Source organism: Pseudonaja textilis, chromosome 3 (genome assembly GCF_049901715.1).
Source record: "Pseudonaja textilis isolate UNSWEBS1 chromosome 3, rPseTex1.2, whole genome shotgun sequence".
Lineage (NCBI taxonomy): Eukaryota > Metazoa > Chordata > Lepidosauria > Squamata > Elapidae > Pseudonaja > Pseudonaja textilis.
The window spans coordinates 94,930,340-94,952,399 of NC_141992.1; the positions used below are offsets into that span (position 1 = coordinate 94,930,340).

At 36.0% G+C, this 22,060-nt stretch overlaps 1 protein-coding gene and 1 long non-coding RNA gene across 3 annotated transcripts in view; one reads left to right on the forward strand and one right to left on the reverse strand.

Annotated features, from left to right (window-relative positions):
- LOC148126217 (uncharacterized) overlaps positions 1–16,363 on the forward strand; it is a 37,295-nt gene extending 20,932 nt beyond the window's left edge. The window contains exon 3 of the long non-coding RNA XR_015742995.1: positions 16,342–16,363. This is a non-coding gene — a long non-coding RNA (uncharacterized LOC148126217). The remainder of the gene's footprint in view (positions 1–16,341) is intronic.
- The window catches only part of HMCN1 (hemicentin 1), a 253,333-nt gene extending 231,506 nt beyond the window's left edge, over positions 1–21,827 (reverse strand). For both annotated transcript variants that reach the window (XM_087930424.1, XM_026703203.2), the window contains exon 1: positions 20,996–21,827. In XM_087930424.1, coding sequence (XP_087786550.1) covers positions 20,996–21,323 — 328 coding nt within the window. In that variant the 5' untranslated portion in view covers positions 21,324–21,827. The remainder of the gene's footprint in view (positions 1–20,995) is intronic.
- Between the last annotated feature and the right edge of the window lie 233 nt (positions 21,828–22,060).

Genomic DNA, 22,060 nt, shown 5'->3' on the forward strand with positions numbered 1-22,060 from the left:
CTACTCACCTCTGCGCATGCATGCGCATCTCCCACATGCACCCCGCTCCCCATGCATGCGCAGCAGTTACCCAACAATCAACTGGCTGGTGGGAGGTGTGCACGCATGCGCAGTGGACCTGATCTGGGGTGACGGCTCATGTGCCAGCAGAAATGGCTCTGCATTCCACTTCCAGCATGTGTGCCATAGGTTTGCCATCATGGTTCTAAGGGATTAAACCTTTTATAATCAGTGGCTTTCCAATTTTCTTCCAGTTGAACCATGAGAATAATTACAGCAGGTAAACTTCCTCAGGGACAATTGAGATTCATCCTTATAAATGGATTGTATGTATTTGCAGTCATATTCCTTTTGTCATGGTTAACTGTGAGACCTATTAGATCTCCCAGCTTCTACTCATAGCAAGTATGTCATATTAGAAGAAGATCAAAAATCTTCTTCCAGATCTGAATACTGCACAAACCAAAAAGAGGGCTTTTGTGATAACCCGGGGCGTGGCACAAAGTCAACACAGTCACATAAGTAAGAAAAGTTCCTTTAATACCTCCAAATTTTTCCCCGATATCCAGTTACCTTTGGCTGGAGAAAAAAACTTTCCCAAGAATAGTCTTTAAGTGGAAGAAATTCAGTCCAAAAACAAAGTACATATAAACTGTAAATAAAAATCCACACAAACCATGGTGCAGCAATTAACTTGACAGGGCAGGATAAGGAATTGCAGACTTTGAAGGCCAACAAAACACACACAATTGGGAAGATGCCAGGAACACAGATAAGCCTCCACGATACCAGACAATTCATGATATTTGCTCCCAACAAGTTGCTGTGCGCAAACTCCCTTTTTAAACACTGCGTTCCCAGCTGCAGCTAATGAAGGGAATCAGGACCCTTTCCTCCCCCGTAAGCCACACAACTCATGTTGCTCCCTTCTTGGTTCCTCCCTGTGTACCCTGGATGAAGAGGGGGTGGGCCTGGATCTTCCTCTGAATTCCCTCTGCCTTGCTCTACCTCTCCCCTGCTCTGCCCAGCTGGACTGTGCCTTTCCCCAGTTTCTTCCACAGCCAACAGAGCCACACTCCCATTCCCTATCAGGTGCTTGGCCTCTTCCTCAGAATCAGATTCGGACAAAGGCATGACAGTTTTTGAAGAGTGAAATATGGGAATTATGAATAAAACTTAAGCATTAATTGGAAAATTAGAGATTGAATGATGACTATTAAATATGCATAAAATATGATTAGCAATAAAATGATAAAATTAAACAATGAGTGATTAGATTAATGAAAGAATATATTATAATGTATATATGTGTATTAACAGTAGAAACATATGGATTGGATGATTGGTAAGAACATTAATAGATGTATTTTAAATGTTTAAATGATTGTGATTGGTACTAGAAATGTACATTGAGATATTGATTAATGAAAGAAAGATGAAATTTTAACACATATAGATGGAAGACATAAATAAGGAAAATATGATTTAAAAGACATGTATTTGAATATTAGAATGATATGGGGGAATTAAAATTAAAAGAGATAGAAATAAGAGGGGAACAATAGTACATATATATTAATATATCAAGATATATGAAAGAACAAGAGAGAGGTTTAGAAAATGAAGGGCGGAAGTATAAGATATGTGTAAGTAATAGGAAATAATGAAAATGAAATGTAATAATTGGGAGCAATAATATTATACTTATTTGTATCAAAATGTATGATACTCAGGTATCACACCATTCACATATTGATATGTATAAAGAATATAAAATAAAAAACTTAACAAAAATGAGGGCTGAGAAAATATCTACAGACCCCTCACATCCTGGACATAATGTATTTCAACTTCTTCCCTCAGGAGCTATAGAGCATTACATGCCAAAACAATCAGACATAAAGATGTTTTTTTTCCCTATGCCGTCCCTCTGCTGAACACTTATAATAACTACAGCACTGTCTCATCTTTCCTACTATCTTCTCTTTTTGGTTTTTTATGATTTATCAATTGTTGTTTGTAATTTACAATTAATGATTGAAACTATTATTATGATCTATGACCTATTACTGGCTTTTATATGTACACTGTGAGCTTATGCACTGGAGACAAATTTCTTGTGCATCCGATCACACTTCACCAATAAAGAATTTTATACTAGTCTATATTCTTGCACAAGTAACCTCAGGTATTGTTCTTCTGTAATCTTGATATTTATTCAGGGCTCCAGTAAAATCAGTAAGACTTGGTTTTCAAATAGAAACAAATTAGCTTTGCTGAGCTGAACTGGGTTATAAAACTCTCTATTATCCAGATAATAAATTGGATAATTACTATATATAAGTAATCCTTCCTATACCTCATTACAGAACATATGGGATACAATGAAGGCATACTTAAGGGGAATATCAATAGCTTATATAGCAAATAGAAACAAAGAAAGAGAGGGAAAGCAGAAAGGCCTAACAAAAATAATAGAGAAATTGGAAAATAAGAAACAAAGCAAATGGAAACCCCGGGAGATGAGCATATTAGAAATGAACTAGCATTAGTTAAACATGAGATGAATATTTTAGATCAAGAGGAACTAATTAAAAAAATATTATACACAAAACAAAATTATTTCAAACATGCAAATAAACCCAGAAGGTGGCTGGCATATAAATTAAGAAAAGAAAATCAGAAAAGAATGATATATCAATTACAGGATAAAAATGGAGTAATAGAGACAGATCAGGAGGAAAAAAAAGGAAATTGTACGAGAGTACTTTGAAGATCTTTACAAACAAAAAATAGTTGATTTAAATAAAATAGTAGAATATTTGAAAGAAGGAACTCTCTATCTAATATCAGAGGATAAAAAAGAGACGCTGAATAAAGAAATAACTTTAGACGAGCTAAAGGCGGCAATTTCAAAACAAAAAATAAACAAAACGCCAGGCCCAGATGGGCTACCAAATGAGCTATATAAAGAGATAGGTGATATACTAGAGATAATGCTATTAGAGGTTTGCAATGGGGTATTACTGGAAGCCAAAATACCAGAATCTTGGAAGAAAGCATACATAACATTGATTCCGAAAGAGGGTGCAGATGCCAATCAAATAAAGAATTACAGACCAATATCCCTTTTTAAATTCAGATTTTTTTTTGGCAGTAATGGCGGAAAGATTAAAGAAAATGCTCAGTAATAAAATTCACCCGGATCAAAATGGATTCCTTCCCACGAGGCAGATCAGATATAACACAAGAACAATAATAGACATATTGGAATATTATGAAAAGCATCCAGGAAGCTAAGTGCCCTTGGTCTTCCTGGATGCACAAAAGGCCTTTGATAACTTAAATTGGGACTTTATGAAAAAGCAGATTAATCTGATGGATTTCAGAGATAATTTTGTAAAAATGTTGAATGCAATCTATGCCACACAAATTATTAAATGAAGAAATTACCAAATCGTTAAACATAAGGAAGGGGGTCGGACAGGGATTTCCGCTTTCACCTCTGCTTTTTATAACTATTTTGGAAACTTTGCTGGACAGAATTAGATTAAATAAAAAAATTAAAGGAATTAAAATTAAAAATCAAGAATATAAATTACAAGCCTTCGCAGATGATATGGTTTTTGTTATAGAAGATCCAATAGACTCAGGACCAGCTCTACTAAATGAAATAGATAGATTCAATAAATTAGCAGGATTAAAAATCAATAAGGAAAAAACCAAAATGCTAGTTAAAAACGTAACAAATAGTAAACCAAAAAAATTGGAAGAAAAGACGAGATTACAAATTGTAAATAAAATTAAATATTTAGAAATCTGGCTAAGAGCTAGAATATGAAATCTGCGATAGGATAATTATACCAAATTACTGAAACAGATTGAAAGGGACTTGGAAAATTGGAATAAGATGCAAATTTCATTATTAGGTAGAATAGCAACAATCAAAATGAATGTTCTATCTAAAATACTATATTTGTTTCAGACAATTCTGATATTACTAGATAATATTTTTTTAAAGATTTAGATAAAATTATGATGAAATTTATCTGGGCAAAGAAAAAAACAAGGATAAAAAAACTTATTTACAAGATAATAAAAGCAAGGGTGGATTCGGACTACTTGTCTGGGAGATATATTATAGAGCGGTGGCATTAGTGTGGATAAAAGATTGGATTGATTTAAGGAATAATAGGATTTTACAATTGGAGGGACATGATTTACAGCTAGGTTGGCATGCATTTTTATGGAACCCGAATAGAAAAAATAATCTATATTTTACTAGACATGTATTCCAAAAGTCTTTAATTAAAATTTGGACTGATATAAGAAGGAATCATTATACTAAAATCCCGAGGTGGTTTTCAATGATGGAGGCGATGTTTCACTTAAATACGATGGACATCAGTAAAAAACTTAAATATTACCAAATATTAGATAGTGAGGGAAGAATTAAAATGAAACAGGAACTAGAATCACAAGAGATAGTTATTGATAATTGGTCATATTTTCAAATAAAACTGAGATATAACAAAGACATAAAGGAATAAGGAATTGAGGTAAAAGACACATATTTAGATAAAATACTTTTAAACCCTGAGAAAAGTTTGATTTCCAAAAATAAATAATTATTTATTAGAATATGAAATGACCGAGAAAATTGTGAAAGGCCCTATGTTAGCTTGGGAGAAAAAAAAGTTGGTTATAGTATTGATCTGGATGCCTGGGAAGAAATCTGGCAGAAAAACCTGACACTAACCAAATCAGTAGCACACAAGGAGAATCTATACAAAATGATGTACAGATGGCATCTGGCACCCTCTAGATTGGCCAAAATATTTCCGACAGCCAATCCTTGCTATTGGAAATGTAAAGAGAAATTTGGTACATATTTTCATTGTCCTGAGATAAAGAAATATTGGTTAAAAATAAAAACGTGGATAGAAGAAATTATAGAATGTGGGCTGGAGTGGAAACTGGAATTATTTTGGGGGGGAATGATCAAAGAGAATTATTTTAGGGGGGAATGATCAAACCGGAATTATTTGGGGGGGGAATGATCAAATATCTGACCATCCATTTATTAAATGCGGCACGTATTTTACTAGCACAATATTGGAAGAACCCAAATGTACCACTGATACAGGTTGCTATTCAGAAAACGTATGAGTGTGCCCAATTGGAGAGGCTTACACTTAAAATAATATTTCTTTGTTTACTAGTTAAAAAACATGAATGTATTTGTAATAGAAGAGTAGTTATAAACCAATGTGAAAATAAATAGAGTATATTGTGAATTATTTAGTGCTTAGGATGTGATAACAAATGAAGATGTGACTAGTACTAGCCAATACTGATTTTCAGGACTACCAAATTTGATAACAAATGTAAAGAATTATGTGTTATTCACATTTTATTGTTTCTGTATTTTTGAATTTGTATGTTTTTAAATTTGTAAATAAAATTGTTTTTAAATTTTTTAAATTAGTAATCCTTCCTGTTGCTCTCTCTACATAATATATATTTCTATATAACATATAATTCTATATATTTGGGGTTTCCATTCCTGTAATTCCTACATTGCAAGGACAGTAACAAAATAACTTGAACAATCCCAAAATAAATGGATATAATGTCAAATCCTTATTTAGGTGCTATTCCCAATAAAATTTGGAAACAGATTGTCCTAGAAAATGCATGTGAAACTGAGGGATTGGTTACATGCCACCATTACAATCTGAAAAGTGTATGAAGATTTGACCCATCTAGATGCAGATTTTGGTTTCTAATTGCCTGTGACCATGGTGCCTTCCAATTTGCTTATGCTCACTGGAAAGAATTTATTTTAGTGATAGCCCATATAAATTACGATGAAATCTTTCATTTGCAATGTTCTAACCATTAAAACATTGCAAATGGAATGCTTTAATGTAAGCAATCTGGAATATCACTAGATTAAATCCTTTCCAGTGAGAAATAAAGAACTGGAATGTACAACATTAATATTGTTCATTCAACCAGAGAATCCATGCATTCCATAAGAATATAACTTGTGGTATGTAAAATATATTTTTCAATCATTCTAACCTTGAAAAATTAGCATTCATTTTCTTAATGCAGGCTGGCCATTATATTGTGAAAAAGATTAATCACTTTGTATGGAACCACATCAAAGAAGCTGGTGCACATTTTAAGTTACAGGACTTTATGTGTTCCTTTATCAAGTCCTAAATTATGCAGCTGTGACATACTAATTTTTTTATCTCAAAGGAAAAGAAGAAATAAATTAAGGTGTCCTGGATTCCTGGACATTTTTCATTCCTACTTTGACAAGAATAGGAAAGGCAAGAGATTCTGCTCAGATCAACTTCAATATTACCCCAGATATGTACCGTGATATTTAATGCTACACATTTAGTGCTACCGAATGAAGCATTCTGCATAGTGTGAGGTGCCAACAATGTTGTAGTTCAGAGGATGGTAAAAATTTTAGGGATTGACTAAAGTGCATAATATGCAATCACAATGGTATCAAAGTCCTTTTTAAATAAAAAAAGAGGCTTGATTCATTCTTTGCTCTTACCCCCAAGGTTTCATCTGACAGTTTCAAAATCTGTTATATTCTAACTCATAATTTCACCATATTTCAATAGTAAAATCTTAAGTCAGAATAAAACCTTGCTAGTTTTTATTGTAAATGTTACTAAATTGGGGAGGAGGGATATTAGATAGATGCTACCTAGACACAATACAGGCACCAGATTGCCAATTCTTCTACTTGTATTAATATGGAATATTATCACATTGTATTGTATATGAAAGTTATGGCCCTGTTCTGACCCAGCTGGGTTCCCAAAGAGCAAACACAGACAAAGGCAGCAGCCCCCACCTTTTAAGGTTTAATAATAAATTGTGTTCTTTTATAGATAAAAGGCTGCTTTCCACTAATTAGCTCCGACAAGAAAGAGCCTTGCCAAGTTGTTTGTCAATGAAGCCAAAAACCCAGAGATAAGAACTAATTTACAAGATTCTCCAAACATGAACTAAGATGTCCATAAGTTGAGCTTCAGAGCTTCTTTGCTATCTGCAAAGAATGGTTTTCCAAACCTGGCTTTTATCCTTTTGAGGGAGGGGCCATTACCTTGCAGCCTTACTCCTGAGTCGCCTGCTGCTATAATTGTTCTTTCCTCCAAGCAATCTTTCATCCACATGCACTTGGCACAGGCTCCTCGGGAACCTCCTCATCACTGCCGCCAGCCCCCACAATCTCTGAAAGCAGCAGTCCAATCTCTGAAGGCAGCAGTCGTGATGGTCCTGGCCCCTCATCAGAGTCTTTGCTTTCCTCATCCATCTGCACCTGCTGCCGGCTAACCACAACAGGCCCTGGGTCTCTCCACTGTATTATTAAATGGCTTCTAATTCCTCTTTATCCAAAGGTTTAATGATACTTTCCTCACCTCGTGATAGCAAAGCTTTAAGTTTCTAATCAGAGGTCTCCAAACTTGGCAACTTTAAGACTTGTGGGCTTCAACTCCTAGAACAAGTCTTAAAGTTGCCAAGTTTGAGGACCCCTGTTCTACATTATGAATCTGCTCTATTTCACCTGAAAACAACTTCTGAGCAAAGTACAATGAAACAGACCTGTTATCAGTTGGGAAAGTCTGAGTGAAATATCTCCTCATTTCATAAGCCAGTATCATAGTCTATTTCTGTCACAACTTTTATGGAGGAAAAGGCACAAGCCTTATAAGTTAGACAACCACAATTTTAGAGATGCTTTTTCCATCGTTCAGTTCCATATTATTACCTGCAGAATGAACATCTACATGATTGAACATCTACATGGTGCAAACATCTGCATTGGGATGATTTGAAAGTCTGAGTCAGTTATGGCAGCTATGGTGGTTGGGATGAGCAGAACCGATCAGAAACTACCAATTTTGCAGAAAGGCAAGCCAAACAGGTAAGAGACAAATAACATCAAGAATCCCAACACAAGAGAAAAGGAATTTGACTCCAAAAGTAGATACTCACTAAAACTCTTCTTTAATGGAGAAGGAATCTTATATAAGATTATTTTGTGTACTTTTTCCATTTAATATACTGTTACATCCAATCTGGTTTTTTAAGAACTTCCTTTTCCAAATATATGCACTTGCCTGCTAATCTTTCAAGGGGAACGGAATTGCCTCATCACTGTGTGTATATATGGTACCCCAAAGAAAAGAAAATACTTTAATTGTGAATGCTGCCTCCACACACAAAATCAGTGCCAAAACTAATATTACTAATAGACCGACTGTGGCTAAAAAAACATGCATGGGTGAGATTCCAGATGTTCCCTGCACATGTTAAGTGAACACATCCTGCTATGCAAGCTAATTCTGCAAACCTAAGATATATTAGAAAAAATACTCAAACCCCTTGAATCCCCTGGAGATCGCCAGTTCCTTAAAAAAATATTTTCAAAGAAATATTTCACTTTTATGCCTGAAAGGTGTGATTCCCTTTGATATTTTTGTTCCTAGCTAAACTAGACAGTTACTTTAAAACATGACTAATGGAACTTCTATTTGGCTCATAAACAATCTATATTTTAAATGCACACACTTTTTCCCATAGACAAAGGCTGTAAGTGTAACAAAATTCAACCTATATCTACAGTTAAACTTTTAAAATAGGTTTGAAAATAAGAGCTGGATTAGAGCAGGACTCTGTTCCCTAGCGCCTCTATAGTATAACACTTACAAAATCAGGGGTTTGTTAAATAAAGTAGCAATAGCACTTAGACTAATATACCACTTTATAGTGCTTTACAGCTCTATAGTGCTCTAAGCGGTTTACAGAGTCAGCCTATTGCCCCCAACAATTTGGGTCCTCATTTTACCCATCTCGGAAGGATGGAAGTCTGCGTAAACCTTGAGCCTGGTAGGATTTGAACTGCCAAATTGTAGGCAGCAGGCTACAGAAATAGCTTGCAGTACTGCACTCTAACCACTGCACCACAGAGGCTCAAAATACTAGAAAAGGAAAAAAGAGAAAAACTTGGAAAACCAGCTTCTATCAGATTAGCCAGATTATAATTTTTAGACGACAAAAAGACAGTTTTGTGACACCCTAAAATATTATAAAATTTAGTTATGACATATAAATATTCATAAAATCCATTCTAATTCATGGAAGCGTGAAACATTAAAGTGCCAGAAGATTTTGTAAAGTTGATATGTTGTGTAACTGCTGTCTCAGCTGAAAAATCCCCACATTTATTCCAGTGATGTGCTCACAAAATGCAGCAAAGATATAATGAATACCAATTATCCATTTCTTACATTAATTTTTCAGAAAACAATGTTACTCAGCAAACTGGCATTGCCAGAGGATTATCTGATGGGAAGGAAAATGCTTGGTAAAAGGGGAACTCTTACTTCTCAAATTCTCCATTATCCAAAATGGACTCCTAGAAAATCATGTTAACAAAATAGCTGTGTTCCACGCTGAACTTTCTCTGAGGATTAACACTTGCATTGCAATTAAAGAGTGGTGGTGAATCCAGACTTGTCATCTACCACTTTGCATACAAACAGCTCCCCCACAAAAGTCAACCGAGAATTTCTCCTATTCTTTGTAATCGTTTTATTTGATTCTAAGATCTGATATGGATAGCCTCAACCTGTAATGCACTTATTTAAATACTCCATGCCACTGAACAACTTTGTGGAACAGATGATAACAATTAAATATTATTTTTTGCTTTTTTTTGCAGGAAAAATATCTTAATACAGATAGGAGACTGTTTTTACTGACCAGAGAAGGGTAGTTTTTTCCTTTTCCATTTTTTATCTTAGTTGGTGATGATTGCATTTAATCTCATAAAATAGAGTTGTGAATATTTTGAATTGTTGACTGATGCCTGAAAGTACCAATATATTCATTTTTGCAGTCATTAGATAAAAATTTCTGCTTTCCATAGTAAGAAAAATTTAGGAAATATTGGCAATGAATGCCAAGATTCCATCAACCAAGTAAAACCCAAGGATGGAATTACAAATTAGACTGCATACAGGATTCCCATCCAGATAGTAATCTTGTGTCATATTCACTTTTCTTCTCCCTGTAACTTTTAGACACATTTTACTTATCACATGCCATTGTTAACACATTCTATACATTTTCCTATTCTTCATAGTCGTAAATAAAAAAAGAAATATACTATAAGTACGAGGACTTTGAAAAAATTAATAATCTGATTATCTTAAACTTTATATTTCATCTAGAATTTATTTGGCATCGTTGATTGTCTATGGATTTCAAAATTTTTGTTGCAATGGGCATCATTTTTATTTCTGAATCTAAAGTTCTTGCAGATAAATCAGTTAGCATTTGCCATTCTTGGCCATTAGCTTCAGCACAAAGTATTGTGATTCGTTACTCACCGGTTGCCCTTTGGCCCAGGAGGCAACAAAATGTAGCCATTTCTATGATGATATTAGAATGAAGTATCCTTCTCGGAGGATGGAGTTAGACTCTTAAATTAATATACTAGGAATAACTAACACAGCAAGCATCATTATCATCAGTTAGGCAATGGCTTGATTTTAATCCATTATACTGTATATTGATGTACTCTGCTTAATTGTGACGAATATTATGTGGTTGAAGGAGAGCCATTTCCCAACTCTGGAAATGAAAAAGTTGGTGAGGCTCAAAAAAAGAAGAAAAAAAGTGTATATGTTGTGGTTTTTTGTAAAACTAGGGAAATGTGTATTACATCTAAATGAATATATTTAATTATATGGAGCAGAGTTGATGAGTAGAGGCAGAGAAGTGAAGGTGTCACTTTATGCATGAATTAAATTGGTGGGCGGGAAAAATATATAACATTCCGAAAGGGACCTGAGAATGCAAAAAATGTAAAGCAAGCTGAGGTAATAATAAAATATTATTTAAAGTATTTAAGATTATTAAAATGTTGCGACATAATTAAAATAATTATATAACAGAGTGCACATAGAAGACTATGGCATTGTGCTAATGGGAAGCATGAAAAAAATGCATGTTGGAGCAAGGAACAAAAGGGATTGTAGATTTTTTTAAAAGCATATAAGCAGATGATTGCTGAAAAACCAATACACAAGATATTGTATAATGTATTTGTAGGAAAAAGGAAGTTTAAAGAACACAGAGCAAGAAAGGGTTAAGATTAAAAGAAGCTGAAAAAATGCAAAGCACTTTTATATAAACAAAATATTGTTTTTAAGTAGAAATTTGGGAAGCCAGAGAAGCAAGAGCAGGGGAATTTTCAAGTTTTAAATGGGGGAAGAAAGGAGATGGTGAGATGGATAGTATAAAAGCATCCAAGAAAAAAAAAATTGGCAAGAAAATCATTAACACCTGGAAGTATGTTGAAAAACAGGGAAATAATATAATATAACAGGAGAAATATTGAAGTATTAATGCAGCTGCTTTACAAAGTAAAGTTGAATTCTGGAATGTTTGCATGAATACAAAGTTGGAAGTTGGTTACTGAATGCAATAAGAGTAATATATACTGGAAATTAAGCATTAGTGGAAGTCAAGAATAAGTGAAATGATTAGCAAACAGTTTGGTACCGAGCCAAGTATGATATCTCCTTGACTATTTAATGATTCATGGATAAATGTATATAGAATGTTTGTGATGATACTAGAAGGGTGTTAGTCAGAGACATGAATGACTGGCTTTGAAAGGATCCACCCATCATTATCTCTCTTGGGTTCTCTGACTAGCAGAAGGAATGTAATATTTTTTTTTCCTTTATCTTCTAATATTCTTTAGTATTTTGAATATCTTAAATATCTTCTGTTAATATTCTTTGATTATTCTCTTGGGTTATATTATATTTTCAGTATGCCTGCATATTGTTTGATATTGCTGTCTCATATTATGCTATTGTGCTATTTTCTATTTTGCCTTGGAATAAGTTTTCATATTGTGTGGTTATTGCTTCCAAATCCAGAAAAACTGTGATCCCACTCTCCTGGCCTGAGGATAAAGCAACATAAACATTTCTTGTTTTAGTACATAAAATGAGTGATAAGAGGTCATTAAAATCATATGTAACACATGGACAATTATAATTCAAACTTTAATGCTTTAATTCTACTACCGGAGGAACAAAAGCAAACAATATGGTGTCACTTCTGTCAGGCAATGTTAGAGGCAAAAGCAAAGGAAATTAAATATGATTGAATCTACAATCAAAGAACTTGGTAAGTGTGAACAAAGGCAAGAGAATCCACTGGATAAAAATATAAAGCAAATAATTCAAGAGGTATTCACAGCTTTGCTTTCTTTTGATAACCAAGGACTTACTTTAGCATTTAATTTAATTGGATCCTAAGTATACCACTTAAATTTAACTGGATCCTAACCATACCATTTCATTTCACTAACTGAAAGCACTGCAATAATTTCAACCAAGCTATTTAGCATAATGTCTTCATAATCATTAACAAACTGCAAGATGAATCACAAAGATTCATTAATGGGTGATTATTGCAATATCAAATGTGCAGTGGAATTATGCAAATTCTTCAAAAGTGGTGTTTTGCTCCATAGACCACCTATGTATAATTAAAATCTTTAAAATAGTTTACTTCACTATGAACTGTACATCCACACTTGTATGGAGGCAGCTAGGAGCAGTTCATGAAGCAGCTACAAAGTTCATGAAGCAGCTACCTGGGAAAAGACATGGTTGCTTTAATGACTTGGAAGAAAGGTATTTTTTTTATGCACTCCCCTATAGAGAAACACTGCTTTTGAAACAGTATTTGTAAATTACTATAGCTAGGAACATTCTGATTCTTTTCAAAACCAACATCTTTTAGGAGTATTCCAATCAACTGGAGTCATCAAGAATCAGCTAAGCAAGTGAGGCAAATTGAGCTGTCAACATGCAAAACGTTGGTTTGGGTTTTTTTAAGGCATGATCTGCTTGCAAATGAAATGACTTTTTACCTTTCTTCATTTGAAATTGCAAAAAAAAAAAAATCTCATTTCTCCCCAAATGACTTATTTCTTTCTTCTTTTCCAAAAACAATTGTTAGTAAAAACAATCAGGCCAATCCAGCTAAACTTGACTGTTTTTTAAAAAAGAATTCTTTTGCCAAACCAATTTTCAGCATTCCATTGTGCAGCTTAAGGGAATGCAGGAAACGTTTCAATAATATTCAGCTTCCCTTGAGATATTGCAGCTCATGAAAACTAACCAGTGGCCTAGGCCTTAAAAATTACAATGGGCTTCCTGCTTACATTTAACTCTCTCTGTGCTGCCACACTAAGCCCTTTCTATGCCCAACACTAATTTAAACAATATGATCGCATTCTAGTTGCAGATCTTCTTCTCCCTGAAACAGAAGTGAGAACTGAAGATGGGGAGAGAAAAAGGTTAAGTCCAGGCAGTTTTTCATCCTAGAATCAGTGGTGGGCTACAACCAGTTTAACAAATAGTTCTGTGAGTGCACACTTTGTGTGCATGCCAGACATGCACTTCGCGCATGCATACAGTATTCAATAAACACCCATTTGAACCTCTCCAGCTGACCTTCTAGCCTTCCCCAGTAAGTAGAACAGCTGGGGTGCAGTAATCCACTTTGCCGCGCAAATCAGCTGAGCTGCAAAAGAAGGAAATGGAAGACAGGATAGGGCGGGGGCAGGTGGGTGAGGCCAACTAATCGTCGTTCATACCGGTATCAGCCCACCACTGCCTAGAATCTAAGGCTCCACATTATTCTAACATGTGGTCTTTACTTTTCTTGCAACTGGGTCTACCATACTGGATTTTAAAAATCCATATGATGTCAGCAAAGAAAATTAAAGAAAAAAACCCTCTTAACTCTTTCCAGTGGTCATCTGGATTTTTGCAGCCCAAATGAGTCATCTTTTACACATAGACCCAAGGCCACACAAATCATTAAAATCATTCAGATCTCTTCCATATAAAGGCTACTTCTACTATTTGTTAAGTTACATTGTTTAGCGAATTACATTATTAAAGTGTACACCGTGCAGTGTATCTAACTTTTTGTTCTCTTTGTTCAGAATGTTTAGGTGCTTAAAATACTGGCTTGTTCTCTGTGCACAGGTTTAAATAATCTAAAATAAAAATAATCATTTTAAAACAAATCCATTCCGTAGCTAAAATTATTATAGATACTTTCTTTCTGTACAGAGGAGTATATTCTGAGTTAATGCCCACCTTTGCAATCAATGCAGCTCTAATAAGAAATTATGAAAATGTGACAAAGTTTAGCTTGCATAGATTGACTCATTTTGTATTTTGAAACTCTGGAATTTGGAGAGATGCTGAGTCAAAACAGATGGAAAGTAAGAATGTAAGTATAGCTGTGGAGAGTATTTTAACGAGCTGCTGTTACAGCTTTTGTTGACCAAATAGCAGAATATAGTTTTTAAATAAATAAAATAAAATAATAAAATAAAATAATGTAACATAACATAACATAACATAACATAACATAACATAACATAACATAACACAACATAGCATAACAGGAAGGAAACTGGAATGGAGGCTAAGGAAGACATACCAGTTCCATTTTTTAAAGCACAGAGGCAATTGCAAATGTTGCCTGGGTAAGATGCTTTAAAATGTGGTTTTAAATGTGGCGTCTTCTTAAATAAGAAGAAACTTCATTTTTTCTTGCTGTCTCCCATATTTTTAAAACTCTGTGTGAAACTAGAATACAAATCAGTCATAATTTCTATAGGCCATCTCCCTTGAGCAGTGTATGGTTGAGAAATAACTTTGTGCAACTATTAAGCTAGCTTTCAAAACTATTAAGCTAGCTTTCAAAATGAATTCCAATTATCAAATTCATTCCTGTAAGAATCCTCACGGGCTTCCTTTGAAGACCGTATGGAAAGTGCAGCTTATTCAAAATGCAGTGGTCTCAACAATATTGGGCACTTCTCACTGTGTCCAGTTGTCACCACAGCTACATGAGCTGTACTGATTGTCAGTTGGATTCCAGATGCAATTCAAGGTGCTGGTTGTTACCTTTAAAGCCCTTCATGGCATAGGGCCTGTTTATCTGAGGGACCATCTCTCTTCCATTGTTTTTGGCCATCTGGTATGTTCAGGCACCTCTAATATGTTCAGACACAGTGAGTGCATTCTAGTTCCCTTTTACTAAGAGTTGGCATTTTGTGAGACTGAGTGTGTTTTTGTGTTATGCTTCTCACCCTCTAGAACAGCATCTTCTATAGATACAGACACCTACTCTCATTGGGTTCTGAAAAATCCCTTAAAATATGGCTTTGATCAGAGAACTGAAGTTAATATGTTTGTGGGGGGAGCTGTTTGATTTGCTGTTTTGGGTCTGGTCTGTTTTATTTTAAACTGATTTATCTTAGTGTTAGATTTTGAAAGCCACCTATGAATTTATTGGAGTGGGTAGTTATAATCAATTTAATGAAATCCCAAAGATTTGGGACAACATGACCTGGATGACTGAGAATCTGCACAGAAATTTAATGAAATCATCAACATCATTATCCTCGTATGTCCAGGATATATACAGAATCAAGTTAAACCAATCGGTTAAAGTTGTATTAGTGCTGGCTTGAGCAAAAACCAGTATCTCAAAGCCTTGGGAGAGCTCATGAAAGGTGATATATCCAGGGGTGGGATTCTACCAGTTCACACCTATTCAGTAGAACCGGTTGTTAACATTCTAAGCAGTTTGGAGAACCAGTTTTTAGAAGAAATTACTGGACTAATCCTGTAAGGAAGGCAGGAAGGAAACATTCTGGCATTGCTTACAGAAACTGCCTCTCTGTTAACCCTTATTACATTCTTGGGCAGGACTAGACTTCCTGTCTCAGGAACTTCTCTGGAGTTTTTTTCCCCTTCCTTTGCTGGTACTTTGCTTGTATGGAGTGACCATTTAAAGTTACAGTGGCACTGAAAAAAGTGATTTATGACCATTTTTCACACTTACGACTGTTGCAGCACCCCCACAGTCATGAGAGGCCAGGTGAGGAGATGCATGTCTTGATGTGAGTGATATTGAGTTGGCCACGCCCAGCCAATAACATGACCATCAAGCCACGTCCACCCAGTCACATGACCACCAAGCCATGCCCACCAACTAAGCCATGCCTACAGAACTGGTTGTTAAAAATTTTGAATCCCACCTCTGGATATATCACCTCCAGCAAGTACTGAATTACACTGAACAAGTGGGAGGAATGATGGAAACAATGGTAGTTGAGAAGAAGCACTATTACTTGCACTATTCAGAGTTTCCTGATTACTCTTCCCTCTCTTCCTTTCCTAGCGCAAGGTGGAGTGTCAGGAAGAGATGATACAGGTCAAGTAACAAAGAAGAAGCAATGCATCCCTCATCTTTCCAAAACAGCAAATTCAGTGTCTGATATAGGAATTATACATAAACATTGGCATATGCATACTTTACACAATTCTCTGCCTTCTTCTGTCTTTTTTTGCTTAAGCTTTATCTAATATTGAGGAAATAGACACAAACTACATTTCTTCATTTCATTTCAGCTTTCCAAAGATTTCCAGAAAGACTGCCAGCACTAAATTACAGAGACAGTCACTCTGAGATGCTCTTAAATAGGCAATTGGTTTAAAAAATTATTTAGCACACCAACCAATATTTAAGCCATTAATCAAAAGAGAAATGAAAAATGCCACTCTGTGACGATTGCATTCTTATATTAAATTATATTCTCCCATTTGTACAAAACAATATTTCTCCAAACTTTTAATCAGTTTGGCTTTTGGAATTTATACAAGATATGTGGAAGGTATATTACAAGAAGATATAATAAGGACTCGGTGTTGCTTACTCATTAGATTGGGGTTTTTTCCTACCTCCTTATTTCTCCAATAACTGGAAAATAGCTATACAATGTGCATCTGTCTTAAGAACCTCCCAGTTCACACAAGGGCTTAACTGTATCTGTGCAAAGGCCTTCTTGGCCACAGCCATGAGTTGTGAATCCGAGATCCCCCAATTGTGCAACCCTCTCAAAGGGATCAATGCGGTCACCATTCAAAACTAAAGATGGAGTGCTTCCAGATGTTGGTAGCCCAGTGACCACTCTATCCTATGGGAGTTGAGCTTCAATTTACTCCTTCCCATCCAAAAACCTACAGTTTCCAAATACTGAGACAAGACCTAGAAGGCATTACCTGATTGGCCTGGGGTTAAAATGTACAGCTGGGTATCATCAGCATGCCAAAGATGTTTGACCCCAATGACCTCATCCAGTGGCCTCATATAAACAGGAAATGTGAGTGCATTGAGCCCTGATGTATCCCACATGTCATTTGTCTTCCTCCCACCCTTCTTCCTCCCCTTCTAACACTGTGTAAACCCAGAAACAGAGACAGGAGAATCACCAGAACCTCTTTTTTTAAAGAAACAGAGCACTAGAGGTTTTCTCCAGTTACAAAATCTAGATCCTGAGCATATAATGAACCAATTATAATCAACCTGATTAAACAATAATTCCAAACAGGAAATTCCAACCACTGCCACCAGCTGTCAATTAACTTTACATTGGCTTGGAAACTCAGGAGTAAGATGCAACTTTGTCCAAGACCAAATCTATAGAGGAGTCAACCCAAATTAAAATGAGAATGTGCAGAACCTCAGCTTACACAGGATGTCCTAACAAATATTGCCAATATCAGAACATACTGAGGAGGCTCAAGTAACACCAAAGCCTTCTTTCAACAATCAGCCTTTCAGCATTTGAGCTCAATCAACATGTGTTCCCAATATTTTCCCTCATGAATATGTCTCCTTCAAACCCAAAAGACTGGCTCCTTGCCACTTTCAAAGCCTTGATTGAAAAGGGCTTAGGAACTGATCTCCAAGCCAGTAGGTGGGGAATTCTAGAACTTGAAGTCCACACATCTGAAAGTTGCCAAAGTTGAGAAACACCCTAGCTGGGGAATTCTGAGAGTTGAAGACCACATATCTTAAAGTTGCCAAAGCTAAGAAACCATTGCTCTAGGGTCTTTCTCCAACTATCTCTGTCTTGATTCCAACAAATTCCTCAGTTTACATTTTTGCATCAGTTACATACTTCTTCTCTCAGCTAATTTTTCTAGTCTTGCATCTTCTGTTTCTGAAGGGCTTGAAGAAAGGACTAGCAGATAGATCTGGATGCTTCTCTAAGATTTTCTGTTCCAAGAAGAGCCAAATTGCATGAAATTCCAAAGCTATACAAAATTCAACTATCTTGTATAATTATCTCAGTGAGATTATCCAAATCACATTTAAAATGTATTTTAACTGTATTTTTTAATTTCTGGCACATGAGATATTTTATGAGGGGAGTATTATAACACCTGATGTCAAAAATTCCTCATTGCTAGAATTCAGATCAGGACATGTCAAATTTTCCCCCTCCAAGATCAGCTGTTTCTAAATTCAGGAATTCTGATATTTTGTAGTCACCACAGAATGGTTTTGTGTTAGCAGTCTGAGTAAAATATTGCTATTTGCAAAAAATCTACCACTAACAATCAGTCTCAGTTTTTGAAGCAGTCGTGCAAGCCCACCAAAGGGCATCGTTATTTAATGCTCAGAAAAATAGGCCTTCATGTCTGCTAACACATCTTGGAAAGTATCTTTTTTTTATGTTCTCCATAATACCTATAATGTGGGTCTATAAAGATTCCCTTTCCCTTTATTGTCTAGTTCCTAATCCCAGGAATCCAGCTATTATTTATTTCCAAGACACCATTAACAAAAAAAAAGAAACCTCAGTACATATTGTGAGTGGCATTCAACAGTTTTTCTTTGACTATTTTTAAGGAAAAGTTGGAGGAAGAAGAGCTATTGTTGCTCTTTAAGTTTTGCTCATGATGAAAATATTCCCTTTGCTGGCACATTTTAACAACTTGAACATCTTACAAGAAATGTCTTTGTCCTTAGATAGCAGCTAGTGACTTACCAGGCCCCTCTTTAAAATAATATTAAAAGCTCTTCTCTTTGTAATGACAGTTATGTTTATACATAAAGAAACATGTGGCTTCTTGACAAAGTAGTAATTTTAAAAAATCCAATGTGTTTAACAAGACGGAGCAAGAGTTATTATTTAGGAGCACAATAAATAAAAGTAGGGCTCACATTTCTGACTAAAGCTTTTTAGTAATTCCTTCCATATTTAAAACTGGAAAAATTGGTCAAGTCATTATCCTGTAACATAGTTGTTTTTCTCCCAACAACCATTGCTTGGAAAAACAACACCACAACCAGCTTATAGTTAATGTGTCTTAAATTCTGTTTGTGTTTCAGCACCTAGGATCTGAGGATCTGGCAATGTCAACTAAATACTGTCAGTTGCTCAAATGGAAATCAGTTTAACCCCATCCAATTCCCTAGCAATCTGGAAGAAAGTTGGATAAAAAAATGTTATCTAAAAATACCACTATGGGACTCCAATGTTAGACCTTTGGGCCCTCTGCTGGTATGCATTGCACTGCAGTGGCAGTTTCTCTCAAATATGTTGGTACCTCATATGAACAAAAAGGAAAACAAAAGAAAGAAAATGAATTCTTATTCTGAGGGAAAAACTCTAGGCCATCTAGTGAAAAATAGCTTTAAGCATGCATCCCTATTATCTTATGAATAATACTAAGAATTTCACCATTCAATAACTACGTTTTCCTTAAAGAGCAAATAGAGTCACAGCTGAAAAGCAGTATCTTTTATCATTCCCACAACTCAAACAAATTCCAGATGACTTCATTCCAGAATAATTTAGGAGAAAGAAGTAGCTGGAAATTCAGATTTTTAAACATACATTTTTTTTGGTGTTTGTAGTGGGTTGTGTACTTTTATTGCCCTATGCCCCAGCCTAGGACAGTCTGCATTCTCTTTCTTTGAAGGATCATGCAAAGACGTTTGTCAAAAGAAGAGAAAATCTAAAGAAAAGAATAAAAAACAGATGCTATGGAGTGGGAGAGAAAGCAGGAAGAATGCATGAATAGCAGTATGTAGAAGGAAGGCAGGGAGGACAATGAAGAGACAGCTGAGGCACCAGCCATAAAATTTGATTGTGTCCCAAGAACTTTTTATGGGAAATACAATGAGTTTCAGCATGGGAGTGTTAAAGGTCATGCTTTTGGAAAATATATAAAACATATCCTGCCTTTTCCAACCTGGAGCCTTCCAGAGGACTACAGTTCCCATGGGCATTATTAGTTGTCTGGCTGAGGGTGAAGGGAGTTATACTGTAAATCCCCAGTCCGGGAAAAACCAGGCGAGCGAAGGCTTCTGTATGTGATTCATGGTTATTATTCTGATGGAAGGGCTTCTTTAAAAAAGGTATTTCATGTACAATAAAAAATTGTAAAACATTGATTGAAAACATGCCATAACATGTTGGTATACTGAATATAAACTGATGTTTAGGATTATTTTCTCCAAAGATTCCATTTACAGTTAATAAAACCATGTTCTGGAGTCATAAACTGTTTTCAATTCATAATTCAATTCCCAAACAGTGCACCTATTTTGGCACATTAATATGTCACAGAAGCTACATTCATTTAATTAAGGAAGTCTCTTGAAGTTTCTTCTAGGGAGTTTCTTTCCAATCACTATTTTATTAATAGAAATAATTCTGTACTGTCTCTATTTTTATAATGTTTATAATGTCTTTTATAATCTAACACTATTTGAAGACAACCTGTCCTCATACATCCCTGGTCCTTTTATTTGTTACATCAGAGAGAGGGGGAGGGAGGGAAGGAGGGAGGGGGAGAGGGAGAGGGAGAGAGAGAGAGAGAGAGAGAGGGAGGGAGAGGGAGAGGGAGAGAGGGAGAGAGAGAGAGAGAGAGAGAATCTAATTTTAATAACACTTTAAAAAATAAACCTGAAAAAAAATCTCCAACTATTACTTTCTAAATAATAACCAATTTTAGAGCCCTTGAAAATGCTGCCTTACCTGGATCATGGAATGGAACCAGTGCAAAGTTGTAAAGTGGCCTCTTGGGTCTCTTCAAGGAGGTTTCCAAAATTTTGGAAGCACCTTCAATGACCTGAACTAAGTCATCGTACATTGATCCAGTCACATCAAAGACAAAAGCCAAGGTGGATGCTCCTTGTGGGATTTCTTCCACAGCGGGCTCAGGTTCTATCACTCCATCTTGGGCACAGGTAGGCAAAACAAGGAAGACCCAAAAGAGGAATGCACGGAATCCTACAGCTCGCAGGGAGGCACTGTCGTGGAAATCCATGACTTTATCTCCTTTTCTCTGGTACCTTAGCAACATGCTCAGCTTCCCACCTCAAGCATCACAAAGGATCCAGTCCAGTTGTGAAGAATGCATTAGATCAATCTTTTTTTCAAAGCCCCTTATTCCCCCAACCCCCAAGAACTTTACTTTCCACAGATTCAGGAGAGACAGAGAAATACGACTACTTTTGCCTGTGCAAGTTGCCGGTCCTTCTTCCCTTCCCCAGCCTCAGTTTGTAAAGAGTTTGGCAGCCTCTCCCTGAGCCAAGAGAGAAGGAGTCCCATTCATATCCCCCACGCAGCTGCTTCTACTTCTGTTGCCACCTCTGGATTCTTTGGCAAGAGGCACAGACTCTCCAAAATTTGGCTGCTAGTGGAAGCCTGTGGCTGCAGCGGCTGCTGCTGCAGAGACAATGAGGAGTGGATGCTCAGAACAAACTCGCCTTCTCATTGGCCAAACCCGTTTCCCCACCTTTGCCTTTGAGGCGCTCTTTTTGGGTGATCTCTTTAAAAAGGTATTTAAGGTCCCTGGAGTGCCACAAAAACCACTCAAGGCAAAGCCTCTTTTGTAAGCAGTCATAAAACATGGCACACACTTGTCAGTCGGTTTTGGAGGAAGTATCAGTAAGAGGAAGGAGGTACAGCTGTTTCTTTATGAAGAAGGTTTAAATATACTTCCAGCCAGGGGGGTCTCTCCTTAGCCATATGCTAGCTCCCTCTGCTCCAAGTAATTTGAGCTCTGCCAGGCAGAGCAGCCTCTTCAGAGAATTCACT